Source organism: Eretmochelys imbricata, chromosome 11 (genome assembly GCF_965152235.1).
Source record: "Eretmochelys imbricata isolate rEreImb1 chromosome 11, rEreImb1.hap1, whole genome shotgun sequence".
In the NCBI taxonomy this organism is placed as follows: domain Eukaryota; kingdom Metazoa; phylum Chordata; order Testudines; family Cheloniidae; genus Eretmochelys; species Eretmochelys imbricata.
In genome coordinates, this window is record NC_135582.1 from 43565602 (window position 1) to 43587739 (window position 22138).

Sequence of the window (22138 nt, forward strand, 5' to 3'; positions counted from 1 at the left end):
AAAATAAACGCAATGGGCTGACTCTTTGTAGAAACAAGCCAGTATCTTACATGCATGGGAATAGGAGCGGTGATACTTGCATTCTCCACCTCTTGCACTCCCTTCCTCCCAGCCACATGGCTATTATCTAATACACCATTACTTGTGTCTGCAGCTTTTTTTCTATACCACTGGCTAAATAATGCAGAAAGGAGCATGACTGACAGGGGCTGATGAGAGTTGTGCTGTACGGATCACATCTAGGATATTCTATTTGTCATACTGGTTCCATTTTAAATACAGCTAGGAGTAGAAATGTGGTGATTTATTCATCGTCCTAAGTGCCCCTACTATTTTTGCGCACTGTTGTCCTTGTTTTTCTATTTACTTCAATATCGTTTTAATAACATTTAAAATTAATTCCAACCAAAACAGGCTATTCATAAAAGGTTTTCATTCCTGAAAAAAATCTCAAACTGATTGCAGTAGTTCTCAGACGTGCATCTCCACACTTGTGCAGGATACTTTGCAATGATACTTACTTTTCACAACTAGAAGATCCTTTTGAGGGAGTCAAATGCTGACTGTGGATATAGGAATACCAAAGGATCATCTTTATATGCTAGCAACATAAACCATAGTTTTTGCAATTCAGAAAACTTTGCATTTCTATTGTAATATGTCATCATATGGCTGCAGATGAGGTTTTTGTTGGTGCAGTGCACCTCATCTGTTACCCTTAGGCTGACTGTGAATCAGAGAGGAGTGAATCTCATGATAAAGACCATGACTGAACCAGATGTTGTTATGATCTCTGTTTGAACTAGGTCTAGTAGTAGGTTCTGTGCGTTTGGCATATGGTTGGACTTCTTAATATTTTCATTAATATCTTTCAAATTATATTACTTTTAAAAACCCTGTAAATAATATTTGACTTTGGTTTGTTCTTTTAAAATATTCTGTGAAGACACACTTTTCTGTCCTCATTTTCCTTGTCTCTCCTTGAGAGCCTTTTGTGTATTGTGACCTGTTTCGTTTATTGGCTAACTCCATTATTGTCTTACGTCATATTCAGTGAACTATGTTTACTAACATAAAACAAAAAATGTCCAACATCTCCTCCATCATGTTGAGGTGATTAAATAACAATATGTAAAATACATATATATAATCTAAATTTCTTAAAATTACATAGCACTGTGTATGTACTGGTGTTTAAAGATGGTATCTGTCAAGTAGGTGTTTCATAAAGACGGCCAAGTGCTCTATCTACTTTCCTGGGATTTCCACAGTTATGCTTTGGGGAACATTGAACTAATAGTCTTCCCAGCAAAGCAAGATTAATTCATGATTGGATTGAGACCTATCGATTTGTACAATAACTTGCAAATATTTGTTAGAGCAGTAGTCCCCAAACTGTGGGGCATGTCCACCTAGGGGTGGGGGGGCAGGGTATGGTGTGGCCTGAGCCAGCCCCTACAGAGGGCAGGGAGGGAGCAACCATGCAGCCCTGCTCCATCCCAGCTCTGCTCCAGCACTGCCTCCAGCCACAGCTGCCGGCCCCCACCACAGCCTGGCCACAGCTCTGAACCCAGCCGCAGCCCTGGCTACCAGCCTCCACCATGGTTCCTCACCCTGCCTTAGCCCCACTTAAAGCCTCCGCCGCCCTGGCTGCAGCTAAGCTCCCAGTCCCAGCCTCCGCCCCGGCCTTGGCTCCGTTCCCAGCTGCAGCCTCGGCCTTGGCCCCCTTACTCCTGACCACCGCCCTACCCCCTGAGCTATGTCCCTGCTCCTGGCCTAGTTCCTAGGGGGTGGAGGGGTGGACAGGAGTAAGGGGGGGCACGACGGTGAAAAGTTTGGGGACCACTACGTTAGCATGAAAGCCAATCAATAGGACAAGTCGTAGCATAAAAGTGTGAACTAAAGCGATAGGCGTGGGGAGGCTCTATTTGTAAGTGTCTCTCAAATGAAATTTTGAATGTTCACTCTCATGTACAATCTGATAGACTTTGTGCTGAAACACTTCAAAGCCATGATTTCAAAAATTATTCTCAGTATGTATTGAAAGGTTTAATTTACTAAAAATATACCGTCTCTCACTGCAGGCAAAGTACCCTTTATTCGTGTAGGAAATCAAGTAGTATCTGAACTTGGCCCCATAGTCCAGTTTGTAAAAGCCAAGGTAAGGATATTAAATATACTTGATCAGTAACTGCTAAATACGGTAGTCACTCTTTTTAGCATTTGCACTCATTTAGCTTACTAGTATGAAATGTGACATAATTAGTTTTTAAGAGAGTAAGGTAGAAAAACCTCATATGAATGTAAAGGTAACTGCATTTTTACAATGTGGCAAATATATTAACCCCAATGCAGGCAGTAACCTTTTGCTTAAGGAAAATATGGTGTAATGGGGGTTTGTGATGGTATGATGGGGGTATTTTCCTCTGGCATTTATTCAAATGATAGAAATCAGCTGTAAGTACAGGATTTCATCATGTTAACAAGGAGCTGAAAAATAACCTAGACCTTGCAATAGCACTTCTTTTTTGGCTCCCAAGTATAGTATTCTTAGAAAGACATACAGTGTTTGCTTAAGGCTTGAAATTTCAGCTAATATATGTTTATATTTGCTTTTACTTTGTTCTATCCTTGTAAAGCAGGGTCTGCTTATTAAGTAGTTTATTTTGATAAACTGTTTATATCATCAACTTACTTCTTCACACAGAAGAAATCATAGTAATAGTGAAGCCATGAAATCAAGTTGTACTCAGCTAAAAAAGAAATGCACAGTAGTTCTGTCGCTGAAAATAAATCTACATTTGTCTTTTGAGTTTGATTATATTGCAATAGAACATTTTCTGTTTAATACTGAAGGTAATTTTAGTATGGAAGGTACTTTATAATATTTACCCATCTATTTTATGATTTAGAGACCTATATAGAGAGATCAAGACCTGATCTAAAGCACATTGACTTCTGTTGACTTTGGCTCAAGCCCTAGCTGAATATTGTAATATCCTTTCTTACAGGGTTGTATATTCTTTTACCCCCTTAGGGCCATTCACTCAGTGATGGGTTGGATGAAGTCCAAAAAGCTGAGATGAAAGCCTACATGGAATTAGTCAATAATATGCTATTGACAGCAGAGGTACAGCAAACCATAATAATTTGTTGATTTTGTAGGTGATAAGTGGGCAAAAATGGAGGGGTTTTTTTTTCTATGTGGAAAATGTATTTTATTTTCAAATTCTTAGATTGGGAAATAGTTCATCAACTCATAAGCTAGTGTCCTTACAAGAAAAGAACTCCACATTCTCTGTGGTCTCTTTACAAATGTCATGAAAATTTCATGAATTGAGGTTGATTTTTGTTGTACAAAACAGCGGTGAGTTTATAAAGACTAACATGTAGCTGTAAAGAAAGTTGACACATAATTTATATAGTGTATTCTGAACTCCATCTTAATTTCAAATCTGATCTGGTGGCTGTTCTGAAAGAGAACTAGCAACCAGGCTTTTGTCTTGTAAGCATCACCATTAACTTCTCTTTTGTGTTCATGGAAGGCACTGTTAGACTTAAAATATTTGTGGGATATGCTGTTAATTTAACTTAAAAGAAAACATCAATATTTAGAAATAACTCTCTGTGCAGTCTAACTGAAATTTCAGAATAAAGAAGTGATTTTTTTCCCCTAGTTGTATCTTCAGTGGTGTGATGATACTACAGTACAGGAGGTGAGTGGTTCTGCAGCATTTATCTTAATTAAAATTTAATGAGAAAACACTTTTGCTCGCAAATGCAAGTCCCTACTCATAAATGAAACATTGAGGTTTATACCATTAATGATATAGTTTTTCACTTTAATTTTGCTTGCATATACGTTTTAGGGAAGCTGTGTGTCATTACTGAAGGTAGCTGGCTGCAAAGTAGATATGTTTTTATATATTTTTCAGCTAGAGTAATAGAGTAAATGGTTTCTTTTTCTTTAGGCTGCAAACTATGAATTTCTGTGCAGAGTAACTTCTTAATATTTTACAAAAGCCAATGTGAATGCCTTTTGACCCATGACAGCCATAGCTGTTTTGTAAATAACAGCATACTGTCTTACCTGCTTTTTTTTTTAAAAAAAAGTGATTTTGTGTTTGTGGGTTTTTTTTAAACAAAGATTACTCATCCAAGGTATGGATCCCCTTATCCTTGGCCTCTCAATCGCATTTTGGCCTATCAGAAACAATGGGAGATCAGACGTAAGATGAAAGCTATTGGATGGGCTGGCAAGTCACTTGAACAGGTCAGTCAGATAATAGCCAGAGTTGAATTCTTCATTCTGTTTTTTCTTTTTTAAATAACCTCTCAGCAATGAAATACATATAAATAAAATATCAAAAGTGTCAAAATTCCAGAGAAGCAATATTTTATTTCCTATGTTTCATAAAATATATGTATTGTGAAACTCCATACATTTAAAACAATTGTCTATGGAATCCATGTCTCTGGCTTCAACAGCAATAAACTTTTAAATCACACACACAGTCTGAGAAAAATGAAAGATGTTTTCTCATGAATATGTATCTCTGTGCTGAATGTCTGTTTATGTGAGTTTAGACCATGATCCTGGAAAGGGATTAGCAGACAAGGACTCTGATTCCCATGTGAAGATAATGGGGTCCCTTTGCAGGATTGTGGCAATTTTGTTCTTGGAGCTCCAAGAAAAATACAAGGAAGTTTAGAGGTAAACATTTGATATATTAATTTTAACCCAATTACTGACAATAGGAATATTAGCAACTTTCCTTATGTCAACAATATACTTGTCATTGAAGGTCTGGAAATAAGATTTGTAATTGGAATCTGTGTAACATCTATGATCTACATAGTTAATTTAGTCATTTATTACAAATGCCTACTGCTCCTATGTATGCAATAAGGGATCTATTTTGTAGAGAATTGTGTTCTCATCTGACTATTTAGGTACTGTACTAATCTTTTGTTTGTTTAGGTGTTGGAAGATGTAGATCAGTGTTGTCAAGCTCTCTCTCAAAGACTGGGAACACAATCATATTTCTTCAATAAGCAGTAAGTTATTTTATATGGAAATGTAATGTACTGTAGGTATATTACTCTCCAGAACATAGCTGGATGGGGACTATTTTTGCCTTATTTTAATACCTTATGAGCAGCAAGGAACATGTGGGAATGAATCCATAAATTGCATATATAAGAATTTCTGAAATTATAAAAGATACTAAGTTTCCATAAAATATTTCATATATTTTCTCTAGTGTTTTTTAGACTTAATCCTATTTTCTACTGACATGATACAGAATACACAATAGTTTGTCAGTTAAAAACATATAATGTAAAAACAGAAACCTGTAGTTTTAATAGGTAACTAAGCAATAATCCTCTTAATTACATTAGCATATGTTGGCATTTCTTAGATACCTATCAGTGTAAGTGCGCTAATGCATGATAAGCAGAATGAATGAGACGTATTTTGATCCAACCGCGCTTCCTGCATAGGTTAATTCAAGTGACACAGTGGCGGGGAAGGCTATGTCTACACTGCATCCCAAGGTGTGATTGCAGCCCGTGTAGACATACCACACTAGCTTTAAGGGCGCTAGCACAGATGAAAATAGCAGCACGGCCTGAACAAGCACACTGGGGACCCTGGGTAAATACTCATGTTGCTAGCTTGTGCTGAAGCCTGTGTCTCCACATCGACGCTGCTGTTTTTAGCTGTGCTACTGCAGGTAAAGGATTCATACTTTGGATTGCAGCGTAGACATACTTTAAAGAGTTGGGTTCACATGAAGATGCCTGTGAAGTCATATGACTGTGGGGAAACACTGGTCTTCTCCTCACAAAGGATTGATTACAAAGTAGCAGCTATGATTTGTGTAAGTACTGTTCTGGGCCTTTGCAGAAAAGCCACCGCAGACCCAGATCTGACATATACCAGATGTCCTTTGCTATTGTCAGTCAGGTCCAGTTGCAAATGTGTACTCTCCCAAAAATATTCTTGTAATTACTGTGAATTTAAAATAATGTTGAATATATTCATGTACTGCACCCATCACCATGGCATGTGAACCATGAAGTTACATAAAGAATATACATTCCAAGTGCGATGTATGTGATTTTTTTTTTTAAAGCTGCCTTTGCATTCCCCTGATTATGGCAGTATCTGGGGGCCAGTTTTAGGTATTTTTGGTGGGGTGACAATGGGGAAATTACAAAGACACTTAAATAAAATTAGCTTGTGACATTACACACTAATAGAGACAGGGAAGGGGTTAACTGACGGCTTATTAAAGCAAGGATATATGAAGGAGCCACTGGGATTCAGAGGGGAGGCATCTGAGTGTGGGAGGAAGCAATTTTCTTGTCCAGCTATGTCACAGAATCAGAAAGCAAGGAGGAACTGGGAAACTGAGTAACTATATTGGATTGTTTGGTTTTTCCCATAGGTTAAGTTTACTTCAACTGACTGTTACTTGTTAGTTTGGACCAGACCGAAGAAAGCTCAGTTTATGATCCCCAGTACATTAGGTGGGGATGGAAAAATGCCTCAATTAGCAGGCTGTAATATTTTGTTTCTTGCCTCTTTTCCCCCAAAGATTTTGCAAAGTTAAGGTTAGGTGGGCAGTGTAGTTGGATGAGAGTGAGTGCTGTAGGATTACATAGTAGTAGAGAACAGTTATTCCAACTATTCATTTTGAGGCATTCTGAACAGTCTTTTATAAAGGTGGTATTTGTTTTGTAAAGGATATGCTATTGTTTGGGGGTGTTAGGTGGATTCCATAACACACGCTTTCAACCTTTAATTTTTTTAATGTTTTTTGTCTGTAAATAGTAGTAGAGTTTCTCAATAATTAGTCTCATAAAATATTCTTCTAGCTCATTAATACTTAGTATGTAGTTCTTGGACATTAGTGAAGAAAAGCTCTAAATTGTTAAAATATACTTAAGGAAAATGTTTTTTGGGGTTTTTTTTTGTTTTGTTTGCAGATAGACCAGAGCTGCAAAAAGTTCACTAAGGTCAAGCTATGGAAGGCTTGTACACATAGCCATGAGTAAAAGGAAAAGGAGTACTTGTGGCACCTTAGAGACTAACCAATTTAGCCACAAGTACTCCTTTTGTTTTTGCGAATACAGACTAACATGGCTGTTACTCTGAAATAGCCATGAGTATGACTGCAGACTTATTCAAGAAACCACTGTTCTCCTTTGGGTTATGGTGGTTTTGGTTACAGTGTTTTATTTCCATTTGTTTAGTCTCTTTAACACAAAAGAGATGGCCATAAATGCTACTACCATGTAGTTATTTTTTCGCACTAGTCAAGAAATTTTTGGTGGCTGAAAAGCCCAGGAGAGATGTGGCGTTTTTGCTGTTTTGAAGAGCACCATTCTGTTCGAAGGGGTAGTTTTGTTATGCACAGTATCTGCAGAGGAGACTGGGAATATAGATTCCCTTCCCACAAAATCAAAAGTGAGAAACAGTTGGTGCTGGACAGAGGAGTCAGTGGGTAGGCTTTGCATGCATTTTATGAAAAGGTATTTTGTAACTTCTTCACTGTTTGGGAAAAAAAACAACCCCCCAAACCGCTCATTTGTTAATGGGAGCACTGAGCAGCAATTGAGAATTCAGGCCAAAATTTGTTAGTATACATATAAAATATGGTAGAACCTCAGAGTTATGAACACCTCAGGAATGGAGGTTGTTCATAACTCTGAAATGTTTGTAACTCTGAACAAAACATTATGGTTGTTCTTTCAAAAGTTTACAATGGAACATTGACTTAATACAGCTTTGAAACTTTACTATGCAGAAGAAAAATGCTGCTTTTAACCACCTTAATTTAATGAAACAAGCACAGAAACAGTTTCCTTACCTTGTCAAATCTTTTTTTTTTTTTAATTTCCCTTTATTTTTTTAGTAGTTTACATTTAACACAGTGCTGTACTGTATTTGCTTCCAAACAAGGTGTATGGCTGACTGGTCAGTTTGTAACTCTGGTGTTCATAATTCTGAGGTTCTACTGTATTTAAGGTTTTATGCATTTGTTAAATCTTGAGCTTTATTTGGTTAAATATGACCAGTTTGATTACTTTGAGAAAATACTTGGAGTTTTTTTAATATTTAAAAAAAACCAGAGTACAGTAGGATTTTCCTTATAAGGTTTTCAGTGTTTTCTGACTCCCAGAGGCCCACTTTTTCCCCTGTCTCTTTTATAGGCCAACTGAGTTAGATGCATTGGTATTTGGACATCTGTTCACAATTCTTACTACTCAGCTGACCAGTGATGAACTCTCTGAAAAAGTGAAAAACTACAGCAACCTCGTGGCCTTTTGCAGGAGAATAGAGCAACACTATTTTGAGGATCATGATAAAGACAGCTCTGCAAGTGCTGCATCCAAATCCTCAAAGGGTTATCTACCGAGTTAAATGCTTCATTTTGTGGTGGGGAGGCCCAGTTTCTGAAACAAATTTTGATTTCATTGTTTAACAGATGATGATGATGGCTTTGAAAATGCAAAAGTGTGTAATAAAACCTCTTGGAAGCTGCTAAAACATTCTGGAGCACAGGAAGTTCAAACTGCATTTTGTGTGTTATAGAATTCACTGTATACATTTAACATGAAATGATTTTTAAGGTATTGCCATTTAAATGCCATATAGGCTATTAAATATTAAACTAAAGTGACCTTGGAACAATATTGTATCTGTATTAAAAATAAAAAGAAATGAAAAACTACTATTTTTAAAAGTGACTGTTCAATCTTTCCTAAAACCTTTTAATAAGCTTTAGTCGTATGTTAGAAACAGTGTTTCCTTTTGCCCTTCTGCTAGGAGGATCTGAAAAGTAATTTGCATTACACCCTGTAGGATTAACTTGTTGACTAGAAGGTAGGCAAGTAATAGGAAAATTTACTCTATTCAGGCTTCAACAAGTTTCCACTTTGAAAGTCAGTGTGTTTACAAGGTGATTAGGTCCTTTTAAGAGATTAGCATTCTAAACCAAATGGATAAATGAAGAGTATATCTTCATAAATGAAGAGCTTTATCAAATGTAGGGTACCACTAACTTTAAACGAAATGGTAACAATGCAATAAAGTTAAAGCACCTTTTAAGATTTGTTTGTATTGTTTTGAGAAATTAAAAAAAAGAAAGAAAAGAAATTGAGGTGACTGTAGTGCTTGTGAAAGGTGGAAAGTAAACAGCCTCGGAGAGTGGAGACCTCCTATCAATGCACAGAACAGTGCAGCATGGGCATCAGCCATGCAAGTTTCCATGCGCTGTCCCAAAAAGGTGTCTCAGAATGACAACTTCTGGGAAAGAAAGGACATGAGTCCTTGACCTCTGCTCAGATAGCAATGAAAGGTGTCCAAAGTTGTTGTTTTTTTGTGATGTGGATATGGAAAAGGCATTGAGATTATTAGCTCATTTTTGATAGGGAATCTGATAGGCCATTTTGGGGTGTTGATTCTCTCACGCCAATCTGTTCTAGTTTTGAATTACCGAGCTAAAAGTGAAAGAACTATTTACAGTATCTTAATTATTTCACCTCAACAAAAGCTTCTCTATCTGGGACCAGATGGCAAAACAGACTTCTAGTTTTCTGGCAACCAACTGATTAAAAACTAGTAGTCAAATCAAATTTTTCAGGCATCAGTCATTTTTACTGCATCAGTCTTTAATTTTGTCACTTCTCATTTTTTGTCTTTCAGTGCTTCTTATTGGCTTTGCTTTTTCTTGATCTCTTCACATTTGTTTCTGAGTTTTTTATATTTGTTTCTTCAGTCTTTCCTATTTTTCATCTTGTCTTGTTCCTCCTCCAGCACACTTAAATGTCTGTGTCCAGCTGTTTCAGTTTCCAGCCTGACAATATTGCTCCCAAACTGAAGCCCACAGTGTGGGCTTTTTTCTTCTTCCTCTCTCAAGTAGAAGGACGTGGCTGTCTTTTCTCTGGGCATATTTTTTCTTTCTCCCCACACCCCTCGGCTCCCTCGGCTCCTTAAGGTTTTTTTATGCTCTTCTATGGTATGTTTAGGTGCATTAGTATGATAGTAAAGCACTTGAAGTTAAATAACCCATTATGGTATGCCAGAAGCCTTGCTCTTTGGTTTTTAATACAAAATCAAATTAGACTTAAAAAATCAGTTTTGTTTCTTGTTTGTTAGTGGCTAATATATTAGAAAGCAGATTAATCTTTGGACTTCAAAATTCCCAAAAAGTAATCTGGTGACAAATTTTCTCCCACACTATTTGCGCAAATCCAGGTTTTGCCACCTTTATTTCATGTAGTATCTTACTTCACGTGTAGTCCTGTTAATTTCAGTGAGGCTACTTATGAAGTTACTTAGCATGCGATTTAGGGCTCCCGCTTGTCTTGCGGGTGCTTAAGTAGTATCTCCAGGCACATCTAATAGCAGCATTCTGTGCTACTTTTATAAATTAAATTGTGCATGGTATTTTGCCAAAACTTAAGTTGAGATGTTGCTCAGAAATACTGTCCAAAAACAAGAAACGTCAACTTTCTGCCAAAAAACTCTAGGTTCAATAAACCTAGGCACAGTGAGGCACTAGCTCAATAGCCTGATTGTTGGAACTGTTGTGTTTCAGTGATGTAGAAGGTGAGGTCCACTGCATTATGAAATTACACTCCTCTGGCTACATTGGTTTGCCGTAGTCAACATCAAAATAATTATGGTTTTGATTATTTACACATTAATCATGAGGTTTTGACTTATGTTCCCTGGGGTCTCATAAAGGTAGCAAAGACCAATTGCTGGAAAGCCTGTCACATTTCACAGCTTCATCAGCAGGATAACTATTAACCTAATTATTAACTGAAATCTTACTATTATTAATGTTACAAGTTGCCATTATTACTTGCACAGTTGAAATGTGGTTACTGAATTCTTCAATCCTGTACTAGAACACCGGGTTTCTTCCAGAGGAGTACACAAACGTGAGTGTTATGCAGGTCTAGCATTTGTTTGTAACATAGCAGTTCAGGCTTATTAAAACTGGAAGATGTAGCTCCATTCCTGCTTCTGGTCTTTTAGAAATTTCCCAAGTCTGCATGTTGGCCCATTACCATTTAAAAAAAAATAAAAAACTAAACTCTTTAAGTACTATGTGGTGAGATGTTCTATTATCAAAATATTAATTATAACTTTTACACTGAAGATTCAGATACCCGTTTTGAGTACCTGCTTTTCATAGGTCACATGAATGCAAAAACCAAAAATCATGGATGTGAGGGTTTTTTAAGTCAGAGGAGAATGAAGTATTGATTAACACCTAACTGCAATACTCTTTTCCTTTTCTTGAGATAAAAACTAATTTGTCTCTGATGAAAGAAATTTCAGATTTGACTAGATCCTGTGTAAAATCTTGAGTATCATATTCAAGCAGTGATCACCATATTTGGGGTCAGGAAGGAATTTTTCCCTGGGTCATATTGGCAGAGACTCCAGGGATTTTTTGCCTTTCTCTGCAGCATGGGTCACTTTCAGCTTGAAACTAGTGTAAATGGTGGATTCTCTGTAACTTGAAGACTTTTAAATCATAATTTGAGGACTCCAGTAACTCAGCCAGAGGTTATGGGTCTATTACAGGGCTGGGTGAGCAAGTTCTGTGGCCTGCAATATGCAGGTCAGACTAGATCAGTGGTTCTCAACCAGGCGTACACAGAAGTTTTCGAGGGGTACTCAACTCATCTAAATCAGTGTTTCTGAACCTGGGGGTTGCGACTCCCAGAGGGGTTGCGTGATGGGTTTAGGGGGTTGCAAGTGCAGGGCTGGTGTTAAGGGATGGCAAGCTGGGCAGTTGCTTGGGGCCTCATGCCACAGGGGCTCCGCGAAGCTAAGTTACATGCTCCAGCCTCGGGCTGTGGGGCTCGGGCTCCAGCCTTGCTATCCAGGATTCCAGCTTCAGACAAGGCTCAGCAAGTGGAAAAACAGGCTCCAATCAATTTATTTTTTAATTACATGGTAAAAATGAGAAAGTAAGCAATTGTTCAGTAATAGTGTGCTGTGACACTTTTGTATTTTTATGTCTGATTTTTGTAAGCCAGTAGTCCTTCAATTGAGGTGAAACTTGGGGTATGGAAGACAAATCAGACTCCTGAAAGGGGTACAGTCATCTGGAAAGGTTGAGAACCACTGGACTAGATGATCATGATGGTCCCTTCTGTCCTTTGTGTCTGAACAGTAGCTTGTATGGAACCCAGCTGCAGGAATACTCACAGGTACAAAACCCTGAGCACATAGACCACTTACTCTTAAGACTCTGCAGTGGTTGCTAGTGAAACACCAGATTTGTAGCAAAAATTTAGAGTGCTTTGAAAACACAGTGGTGAGCTCAGTAACCTCTTATATCTTAGCAATAACATGTTTCAGGAGAGAGGAAGAGCATTAGTAATGCAGCACTTTGGATGTGGAACTCTTTCTTCTGAAGGGAATTAATCCTAGCAATGTGATTTAGTCTTTTCTAATATGTGAATGGATGGCTTTTTAGAATAGCTCTTTCTGGATTGATGCCAGCCAGCCTTGAATTTCTTTTTTGTACAGCACTCTGATAACCTTTTGTATGACGGTTACTATACAAACTTGGTTTTGTACGATCCGCTCATTACTAATTTGAAACAGAAATGATTGCAAATCTTGTTCGGTAACATCAAATCAACCTTTTTTCCCCCTTAAAGTCTGAGATAGCCATATGCATTAACTCTCTGTGAATGTCTGTTCCAGAATATAAATTCAAACCCTATGAAAATGGTTGGCAAAAGATACGGATCTATTATAAACAAATAAAGCTTTTGTAAATCTATTTGAGCCACTCAGAGTGCACTTAAGGATGCAGAGAATAGTGAATTAGATTGAAAACTCAGTATTAAAGTAAGATGAGATGCAAGACTATAAGACTTTGCAGCTAAATTAAATAGTTTCTGTACCCTTAATCACCATCTCCTCTACCCTTTCTATTGTTTGAGTAATTGAGTTTTCAAAATTCCCAATGTAGTTTCAATTGGAAAAAAAGTATTCTCTGCTTCCTAGCCTAAAGTGTTGTGTGGTGTTCTTGAGCACTGGGACAGTTGCTGTGTTGACCTCAGAGGTAGCTGCATTTCAGTGGTAGATGGAGTGATTACTATATGGCACATATTTATAAAGTATTTTAAGTGCTTTGGGGTCCATTATGTTGATATATTACAATTATTAAACTTAACCAAACTGCAATGTAAAATCTGACTGCACGATTAGTTTTTAATACGTCATATTTTTTACATTAACCCTGTGAAATTCTGTGTGCTCACTAATGTAACAGATTTGTCACTCTTTAATGAGATTATCAACCAGATTTGTATTTTATTAAAAAAGATACCAGTAAAGCTTAATAGTGTTGATGTAAGGCATTTAATTTGGTGTAGCACAACAGTTTGATTTAATACAAAATCAAGATGGCCTACATTAAATGGATTAAAGACTGGCTAGCTGCTGGGACTCAAACTGTAATTCTAAATGAGGAATTGTCACTGAGCTGATGTGGAGTCCTGCAGGGGGTCTTTTTGGTCCTTTGCTTATTATATTATGAGTGACTTGGAAGAAAAGCATATTTTTTTATCACTGATACACTGATATGACACAGTGATTGGGAGAGTGATAAATAGTGAAGAGGACAGGTTGCTGAGACAGAGAGCCCAACCCAAGTTGTTTGGTAAACTGGGTTCAAACAAGCATTATGCATTTCAGTACGGCCAAATGTAAAGCCATACACCTAGGAACAAAGGAATGTAGGTCATAATTACAGGATGGAGGCTCTATCCTGGGAAGCAGTGACTCTGAAAAAGATCTTGGGGATCCTGATGAATAATCAGCAATACATGAGTGTCTAGTGCGATGCTCTGGCCAAAAGGGCTAATGTGATCCTTAGATGGATAAACAGGAATATATTCTATGCAGTGCTTTTGTAGCCATTTTGGTCCCAGGATATTAGAGAGACAAGGTGGGTCTGTGTCCCCAGACCTGAGGAAGCTTGAAAGCTGTGTAGTTGGAAAGCTTGTCTCTCTCACCAACAGAAGTTAGTCCAATAAAATATATTACTTCACCCACCTTGTCTCTCTAAATGGGGGAAATATCATGTAAGGATAGGAAAGTTGTTGCCTCTATTTGGTGTTGGTGTGATTACTGCTGGAATATTGCATCCAGTTCTATGGTATAGCTACACTTGGAGCTGGGGAGGTGACTCCCAGCTTGAGGAAATGTACTCACACTAGCTCTGATGGAGCTAGTGCACTAAAAATAATGAGCTAAGGTGGACATCTCCTCGAGCTGGAAACCACATTTCCAGCACCAAGTGTACACCTATCCCTACTGTCGACACTTCAAGAAGTGTGTTAACAATTGGAGAGGGTTCAGAGAAGAGCCACAAGAATGATTAAAGGATAGAAAATATGCCTTAATAGTGAGATACTCAGAGTATGTCTACACTACAAAATTAGGTCAATTTTATTTAAGTCGACATGAGCCTCTGATTTAAACAAGTCGATTTTGCATGTCCCCGCTATGCTCATTGTGTCGGTGGAGTGCATCCTCACTAGCAGGGCTTGCATTGACTCATCGAGCGCTGCACTGTGGGTCGCTCTCCCACAGTGCATGGAGTCGAGTAGAATGTTGAGTTGGGCTTGCAATGCCTCATGGGACCAAAACATTTGTGCAGGTGGTTATAGGAACATGGCATTAGCCTCCAACGATGCACTTACACCCCTCCCTCCCTCCCTGAAATCAATGGCAAACAAACCAAGCCTTTTTCATGCCTTTTTTCCTAAGGGTTACCCGCACAGACGCCATAGCATAGCAAGCATGGACCCTGCTCAGCTGTACACTGTTGTGAGCATTACAAACACCTCACGCCTTATCCTGCAGTATTCGCTCAGCTGAAGCAGGAGTCACCACGCAGAACAATGTGATGCCACACAAGGAGCCCTGCTGGAAGCCATGGAGCAGAGCAATTCACAGATGCTAGTGACAGTCACGCATCACCTTAACTCGATGGAGTGCCACTTCTGGGCCCAGGAAACAAGCACTGACTGGGGTCGCATAGTTATGCAGATATGGGATAATAAGCAGTGGCTGCAGAACTTCTGAATACTCAAGGCCACTTTCATGGAACTGTGCAAAGAGCTTTCCCCAGCCCCTTAGTGCAGCAATACTAAAATGAGAGCTGCTGTGACAGTGGAGAAGTAATTGGCAATAGCTCTGTGGAAGGAATCAGTAGGGAATCAGTTCAGAGTTGGTAAATCTACTGTGAGATCTGCCGTGATCCAAGTAGCCAGGGCACTCAATAGACTTCTGCTAAGAAGGGTAGTGGCTGGGAAACGTGCAGGACATAGTGCATGGCTTTGCCACAATGGGGTTCCCTAACTGCGATTGGGTGATAGATGGAATGCATATCCCTATCTTGGCACCAGACCACTTTGCCACCCAGTACATAAACCGAAAGGCGTACTTCTCAATAGTGTTGCAAGTGTTAGTGGATCATGGGGGTCGTTTCACTGACATCAACGTGGCATGGTCAGGAAAGGTGCATGATGCGCCTATCTTTAGGAACTCCAGTCTGTTCAGAAAGCTGCAAGCAGGGACTTTCTTTCCAGGCTTCAAAATAACTGTTGGTGATGTTGAAATGCCAGTTGTGACCCTGGGAAACCCAGCCTACCCCTTGCTCCCATGGCTCATGAAGCCGTACACAGGCAGCCTGGACAGCAGTAAGGACCAGTTCAACAATAAGCTAAGCAAGTGCAGAATGGTGGTGGAATGTGCCTATCATAAATATAAAGGAAAGGGTAAACCCCTTTAAAATCCCTCCTGGCCAGAGGAAAAATCCTCTCACCTGTAAAGGGTTAAGAAGCTAAAGGTAACCTCGCTGGCACCTGACCAAAATGACCAATGAGGAGACAAGATACTTTTCAAAAGCTGGGAGGAGGGAGAGAACCAAAGGGTCTGTGTCTGTCTGTATGCTGCTTTTGCTGTGGATAGAACAGGAATGGAGTCTTAGAACTTTTAGAGTAACAGCCGTGTTAGTCTGTATTCGCAGAAAGAAAAGGAGTACTTGTGGCACCTTAGAGACTAACGAATTTATTTGAGCATGAGCTTTCGTGAGCTACAGCTCACTTCATCAGATGCATACCGTGGAAACTGCAGCAGACTCTATATATACACAGAGAATATGAAACAATACCTCCTCCCACCCCACTGTCCTGCTGGTAATAGCTTATCTAAAAGCCATTTCCAGCACAAATCCAGGTTTTCTCACCCTCCACCCCCCCACACAAATTCACTCTCCTGCTGGTGATAGCCCATCCAAAGTGACAACTCTTTACACAATGTGCATGATAATGAAGTTAGGCCATTTCCTGCACAAATCCAGGTTCTCTCACTCCCTCACCCCCCTCCAAAAACCCACCCCCATACACACACAAACTCACTCTCCTGCTGGTAATAGCTCATCCAAACTGGCCACTCTCCAAGTTTAAATCCAAGTTAAACCAGAACATCGGGGGGGGGGTAGGAAAAAACAAGAGGAAATAGGCTACCTTGCATAATGACTTAGCCACTCCCAGTCTCTATTTAAGCCTAAATTAATAGTATCCAATTTGCAAATGAATTCCAATTCAGCAGTTTCTCGCTGGAGTCTGGATTTGAAGTTTTTTTGTTTTAAGATAGCGACCTTCATGTCTGTGATTGCGTGACCAGAGAGATTGAAGTGTTCTCCGACTGGTTTATGAATGTTATAATTCTTGACATCTGATTTGTGTCCATTTATTCTTTTACGTAGAGACTGTCCAGTTTGACCAATGTACATGGCAGAGGGGCATTGCTGGCACATGATGGCATAAATCACATTGGTGGATGTGCAGGTGAACGAGCCTCTGATAGTGTGGCTGATGTTATTAGGCCCTGTGATGGTGTCCCCTGAATAGATATGTGGGCACAATTGGCAACGGGCTTTGTTGCAAGGATAAGTTCCTGGGTTAGTGGTTCTGTTGTGTGGTATGTGGTTGTTGGTGAGTATTTGCTTCAGGTTGCGGGGCTGTCTGTAGGCAAGGACTGGCCTGTCTCCCAAGATTTGTGAGAGTGTTGGGTCATCCTTTAGGATAGGTTGTAGATCCTTAATAATGCGTTGGAGGGGTTTTAGTTGGGGGCTGAAGGTGACGGCTAGTGGCGTTCTGTTATTTTCTTTGTTAGGCCTGTCCTGTAGTAGGTAACTTCTGGGAACTCTTCTGGCTCTATCAATCTGTTTCTTTACTTCCGCAGGTGGGTATTGTAGTTGTAAGAAAGCTTGACAGAGATCTTGTAGGTGTTTGTCTCTGTCTGAGGGGTTGGAGCAAATGCGGTTGTATCGCAGAGCTTGGCTGTAGACGATGGATCGTGTGGTGTGGTCAGGGTGAAAGCTGGAGGCATGCAGGTAGGAATAGCGGTCAGTAGGTTTCCGGTATAGGGTGGTGTTTATGTGACCATTGTTTATTAGCACTGTAGTGTCCAGGAAGTGTATCTCTTGTGTGGACTGGACCAGGCTGAGGTTGGTGGTGGGATGGAAATTGTTGAAATCATGGTGGAATTCCTCAAGGGCTTCTTTTCCATGGGTCCAGATGATGAAGATGTCATCAATATAGCGCAAGTAGAGTAGGGGCTTTAGGGGACGAGAGCTGAGGAAGCGTTGTTCTAAATCAGCCATAAAAATGTTGGCATACTGTGGGGCCATGCGGGTACCCATAGCAGTGCCGCTGATCTGAAGGTATACATTGTCCCCAAATGTGAAATAGTTATGGGTAAGGACAAAGTCACAAAGTTCAGCCACCAGGTTAGCCGTGACATTATCGGGGATAGTGTTCCTGACGGCTTGTAGTCCATCTTTGTGTGGAATGTTGGTGTAGAGGGCTTCTACATCCATAGTGGCCAGGATGGTGTTATCAGGAAGATCACCGATGGATTGAAGTTTCCTCAGGAAGTCAGTGGTGTCTCGAAGGTAGCTGGGAGTGCTGGTAGCGTAGGGCCTGAGGAGGGAGTCTACATAGCCAGACAATCCTGCTGTCAGGGTGCCAATGCCTGAGATGATGGGGCGCCCAGGAGTTCCAGGTTTATGGATCTTGGGTAGTAGATAGAATATCTACACCTACAAGATCTCTGTCAAGCTTTCTTACAACTACAATACCCACCTGCGGAAGTAAAGAAACAGATTGATAGAGCCAGAAGAGTTCCCAGAAGTTACCTACTACAGGACAGGCCTAACAAAGAAAATAACAGAACGCCACTAGCCGTCACCTTCAGCCCCCAACTAAAACCCCTCCAACGCATTATTAAGGATCTACAACCTATCCTAAAGGATGACCCAACACTCTCACAAATCTTGGGAGACAGGCCAGTCCTTGCCTACAGACAGCCCCGCAACCTGAAGCAAATACTCACCAACAACCACATACCACACAACAGAACCACTAACCCAGGAACTTATCCTTGCAACAAAGCCCGTTGCCAATTGTGCCCACATATCTATTCAGGGGACACCATCACAGGGCCTAATAACATCAGCCACACTATCAGAGGCTCGTTCACCTGCACATCCACCAATGTGATTTATGCCATCATGTGCCAGCAATGCCCCTCTGCCATGTACATTGGTCAAACTGGACAGTCTCTACGTAAAAGAATAAATGGACACAAATCAGATGTCAAGAATTATAACATTCATAAACCAGTCGGAGAACACTTCAATCTCTCTGGTCACGCAATCACAGACATGAAGGTCGCTATCTTAAAACAAAAAAACTTCAAATCCAGACTCCAGCGAGAAACTGCTGAATTGGAATTCATTTGCAAATTGGATACTATTAATTTAGGCTTAAATAGAGACTGGGAGTGGCTAAGTCATTATGCAAGGTAGCCTATTTCCTCTTGTTTTTTCCTACCCCCCCCCCGATGTTCTGGTTTAACTTGGATTTAAACTTGGAGAGTGGCCAGTTTGGATGAGCTATTACCAGCAGGAGAGTGAGTTTGTGTGTGTATGGGGGTGGGTTTTTGGAGGGGGGTGAGGGAGTGAGAGAACCTGGATTTGTGCAGGAAATGGCCTAACTTCATTATCATGCACATTGTGTAAAGAGTTGTCACTTTGGATGGGCTATCACCAGCAGGAGAGTGAATTTGTGTGGGGGGGTGGAGGGTGAGAAAACCTGGATTTGTGCTGGAAATGGCTTTTAGATAAGCTATTACCAGCAGGACAGTGGGGTGGGAGGAGGTATTGTTTCATATTCTCTGTGTATATATAGAGTCTGCTGCAGTTTCCACGGTATGCATCTGATGAAGTGAGCTGTAGCTCACGAAAGCTCATGCTCAAATAAATTCGTTAGTCTCTAAGGTGCCACAAGTACTCCTTTTCTTTCTTAGAACTTTTAGTAAGTAATCTAGCTAGGTATGTGTTAGATTATGATTTCTTTAAATGGCTGGGAAAAGAACTGTGCTGAATAGAATGACTATTCCTGCCTGTGTACCTTTTTTGTAACTTAAGGTTTTGCCTAGAGGGATTCTCTATGTTTTGAATCTAATTACCCTGTAAGGTATCTACCATCCTGATTTTACAGAGGTGATTCCTTTACTTCTATTAAAAGTCTTCTTGTAAGAAAACTGAATGCTTTTTCTTTGTTCTCAGATCCGAGGGTTTTTGAGTCTGTGGTCACCTATGCAAATTGGTGAGGATTTTTACCAAACCTTCCCCAGGAAGTGGGGTGCAAGGGTTGGGAGGATTTTGGGGGGAAAGACGTGTCGAAACTATGTTTCCCAGTAAACCCAGTTAAAGTTTGGTGGTAGCAGTGGAAATCCAGGGTCAAAGGATAAAATTAATTTGTACCTTAGGAAGTTTTAACCTAAGCTGGTGAAAGTAAGCTTAGGAGGTTTTCATGCAGGTCCCCACATCTGTACCCTAGAGTTCAGAGTGAGGGAGGAACCTTGACAGTGCCTTTGTACGTTTAAAAGACTGCTGACATAGTTTGCTTACTAGGTTAGACCTCAGTGAAAGCAATATCCCCATTGTTGTGGCTGTGTGCTCCATAATATCTGTGAAACAAGGGAGAAAAGTTTCTGACGGGGTGGGGGGGTTGAGGCAGATCACCTGGCAGCCAATTTTGAGCAGCCAGACACCAGGGCAATAAGAAGAGCACATCGAGGTGCACTGCATCTCCGTGAGGCTTTGAAAACTAGTTTTATCAATGACCCACAGTAATGTAAAAAGAAAAGGAGTACTTGTGGCACCTTAGAGACTAACAAATTTATTTGAGCATAAGCTTTCATGAGCTACAGCTCACTGTATTTTTCCATTGAATGCATCTGATGAAGTGAGCTGTAGCTCACGAAAGCTTATGCTCAAATAAATTTGTTAGTATCTAAGGTGCCACAAGTCCTCCTTTTCTTTTTGCAGATACAGAGTAACACGGCTGCTACTCTGAAACCTGCCACAGTAATGTGACACTTGTGTGTTGTTCCTTACCAAGCTGTCCCCTTCATTGTATGTATTCCCCTGTAAACTACACCCCCCCAATCACAGTGTACTGAATGAATAAAGAGCCTTTTCTCCTCAATCCATTTATTTGTATTAATCTCACAAACACTGAGAGACAGCAAAGAAAAGTGAGATAACCTAGGGCTAAGGGGCTGATAACACTGGCGGGGGGGAGGGGACAAACAAGGACAGCTTGCTTACGATTGCACTTCAATAACAATCAAAGTGTGGGCATGGGCGCCTTCTGGTCTTTGTACCCTCCACTGGAGTTGAGTGCAAGAGATACTGGCCTTCCCGCACCCCCTCGCATCCTAGGATGTCTGGGAGAGGAGGATGTGGAACTTGGGGACGATGGCAGCAGGTTAAGCATAGGCTGAAGCAGAACTCTAGCATCCAGCTGCCTTTCTTGAGCCTCAACCAGATGCCTCAGCATGTCTGATTGCTCCCTCATAATCTGCACCATCTCATCTTGCATGTCCTGCATGCTACCTAGAATCGCATGCAGCTCCTCATAGAAGCAGCATGTCTGTGGCTCAGAACCAGAGCAACTGTTTACCTCCCTTGTCTTGTGGTATGCTTGCCAAAGCTCCTTTATTTTCACTCAGCACTGTGGGTAGCCCTAATGTAGCCCTTCTCCCCTGTGCGATTTTGGCATAGATGTTAGCGTTTTTCCTGCTGGTTCGGAGCTCTGCCTGCACAGACTCTTCTCCCCACACAGCAATAAGATCCACCACCTCCTGTGCGCTCCATGCTGGAGTGCATTTGCGGCCTTGAGCATCCATGGTCAGCTGTGCTGATGAGCTCTCCATGCCGATCAAACAGGAAATGAAAATTCCAAAGTTCCCAGGACTTTAACAGGTGGGCGGCTGTGTTCTGTGTACCTGGCTGAAGTGCAATGGATTTGAAAGTGCTCTCCAGAGCACTGTGGGACACCACCTGGAGGCCAATTCATTCGAATTACGTAGTGCAGTGTCTACACTATCCCCATGTCAATGCATGGATGTCGACTGAAGCGCTCCGCCTCTTGCGGAGGCGGAGTACAGAAGTTGACTTTACAAGCTCTTTAGGTCAGCGGAAGCGACTTGGTAGTGTAGACACACAAATTATTAACTCGACCTAAGGCAGCATATGTCATAAGAACATAAGAATGGCCCTACTAAGTCAAACCAAAGGTCCAGCTAGCTCAGTATCCTGTCTTTCAGCAGTGGCCAATGCCAGGTGCTCCAGAGGGAATGAACAGAACAGGTAATCGTCAAGTGATTCATCCCCTGTCACTCATTCCCAGCTTCTGGCAAACAGAGGCTAGGGACACCATCCCTGCCCATCCTGGCTAATAGCCATTGATGGACCTATCCTCCATGAATATATGTCGACTTAACTTTGTAGTGTAGATCAGGCCCAAAAGAGCTCAATCTGTTTAGTTTAACAAAGAGACATAGGAGTGATTTGATTAGTCTGTAAATTTCAGAAATTTGAAAATAGAAGGTATTTCACTCTATCAGATAAAGGCATAACAAGATCCAATGCCTGAAAGTTGAAATTAAACACATTCAGACTAGAAATAAAGTGCAAATTTTTAATAGGGTAATTGAACC

At 40.5% G+C, this 22138-nt stretch overlaps 1 protein-coding gene across 4 annotated transcripts in view; it reads left to right on the forward strand.

Moving 5' to 3' along the window:
* MTX2 (metaxin 2) overlaps positions 1-8744 on the forward strand; it is a 52480-nt gene extending 43736 nt beyond the window's left edge. For all 4 annotated transcript variants that reach the window (XM_077830180.1, XM_077830182.1, XM_077830183.1 and 1 more), the window contains 6 exons: positions 2085-2161; positions 3038-3130; positions 3678-3716; positions 4148-4273; positions 4982-5058; positions 8224-8744. In XM_077830180.1, coding sequence (XP_077686306.1) covers positions 2085-2161; positions 3038-3130; positions 3678-3716; positions 4148-4273; positions 4982-5058; positions 8224-8434 — 623 coding nt within the window. In that variant the 3' untranslated portion in view covers positions 8435-8744. The remainder of the gene's footprint in view (positions 1-2084; positions 2162-3037; positions 3131-3677; positions 3717-4147; positions 4274-4981; positions 5059-8223) is intronic.
* Positions 8745-22138: the final 13394 nt, after the last annotated feature.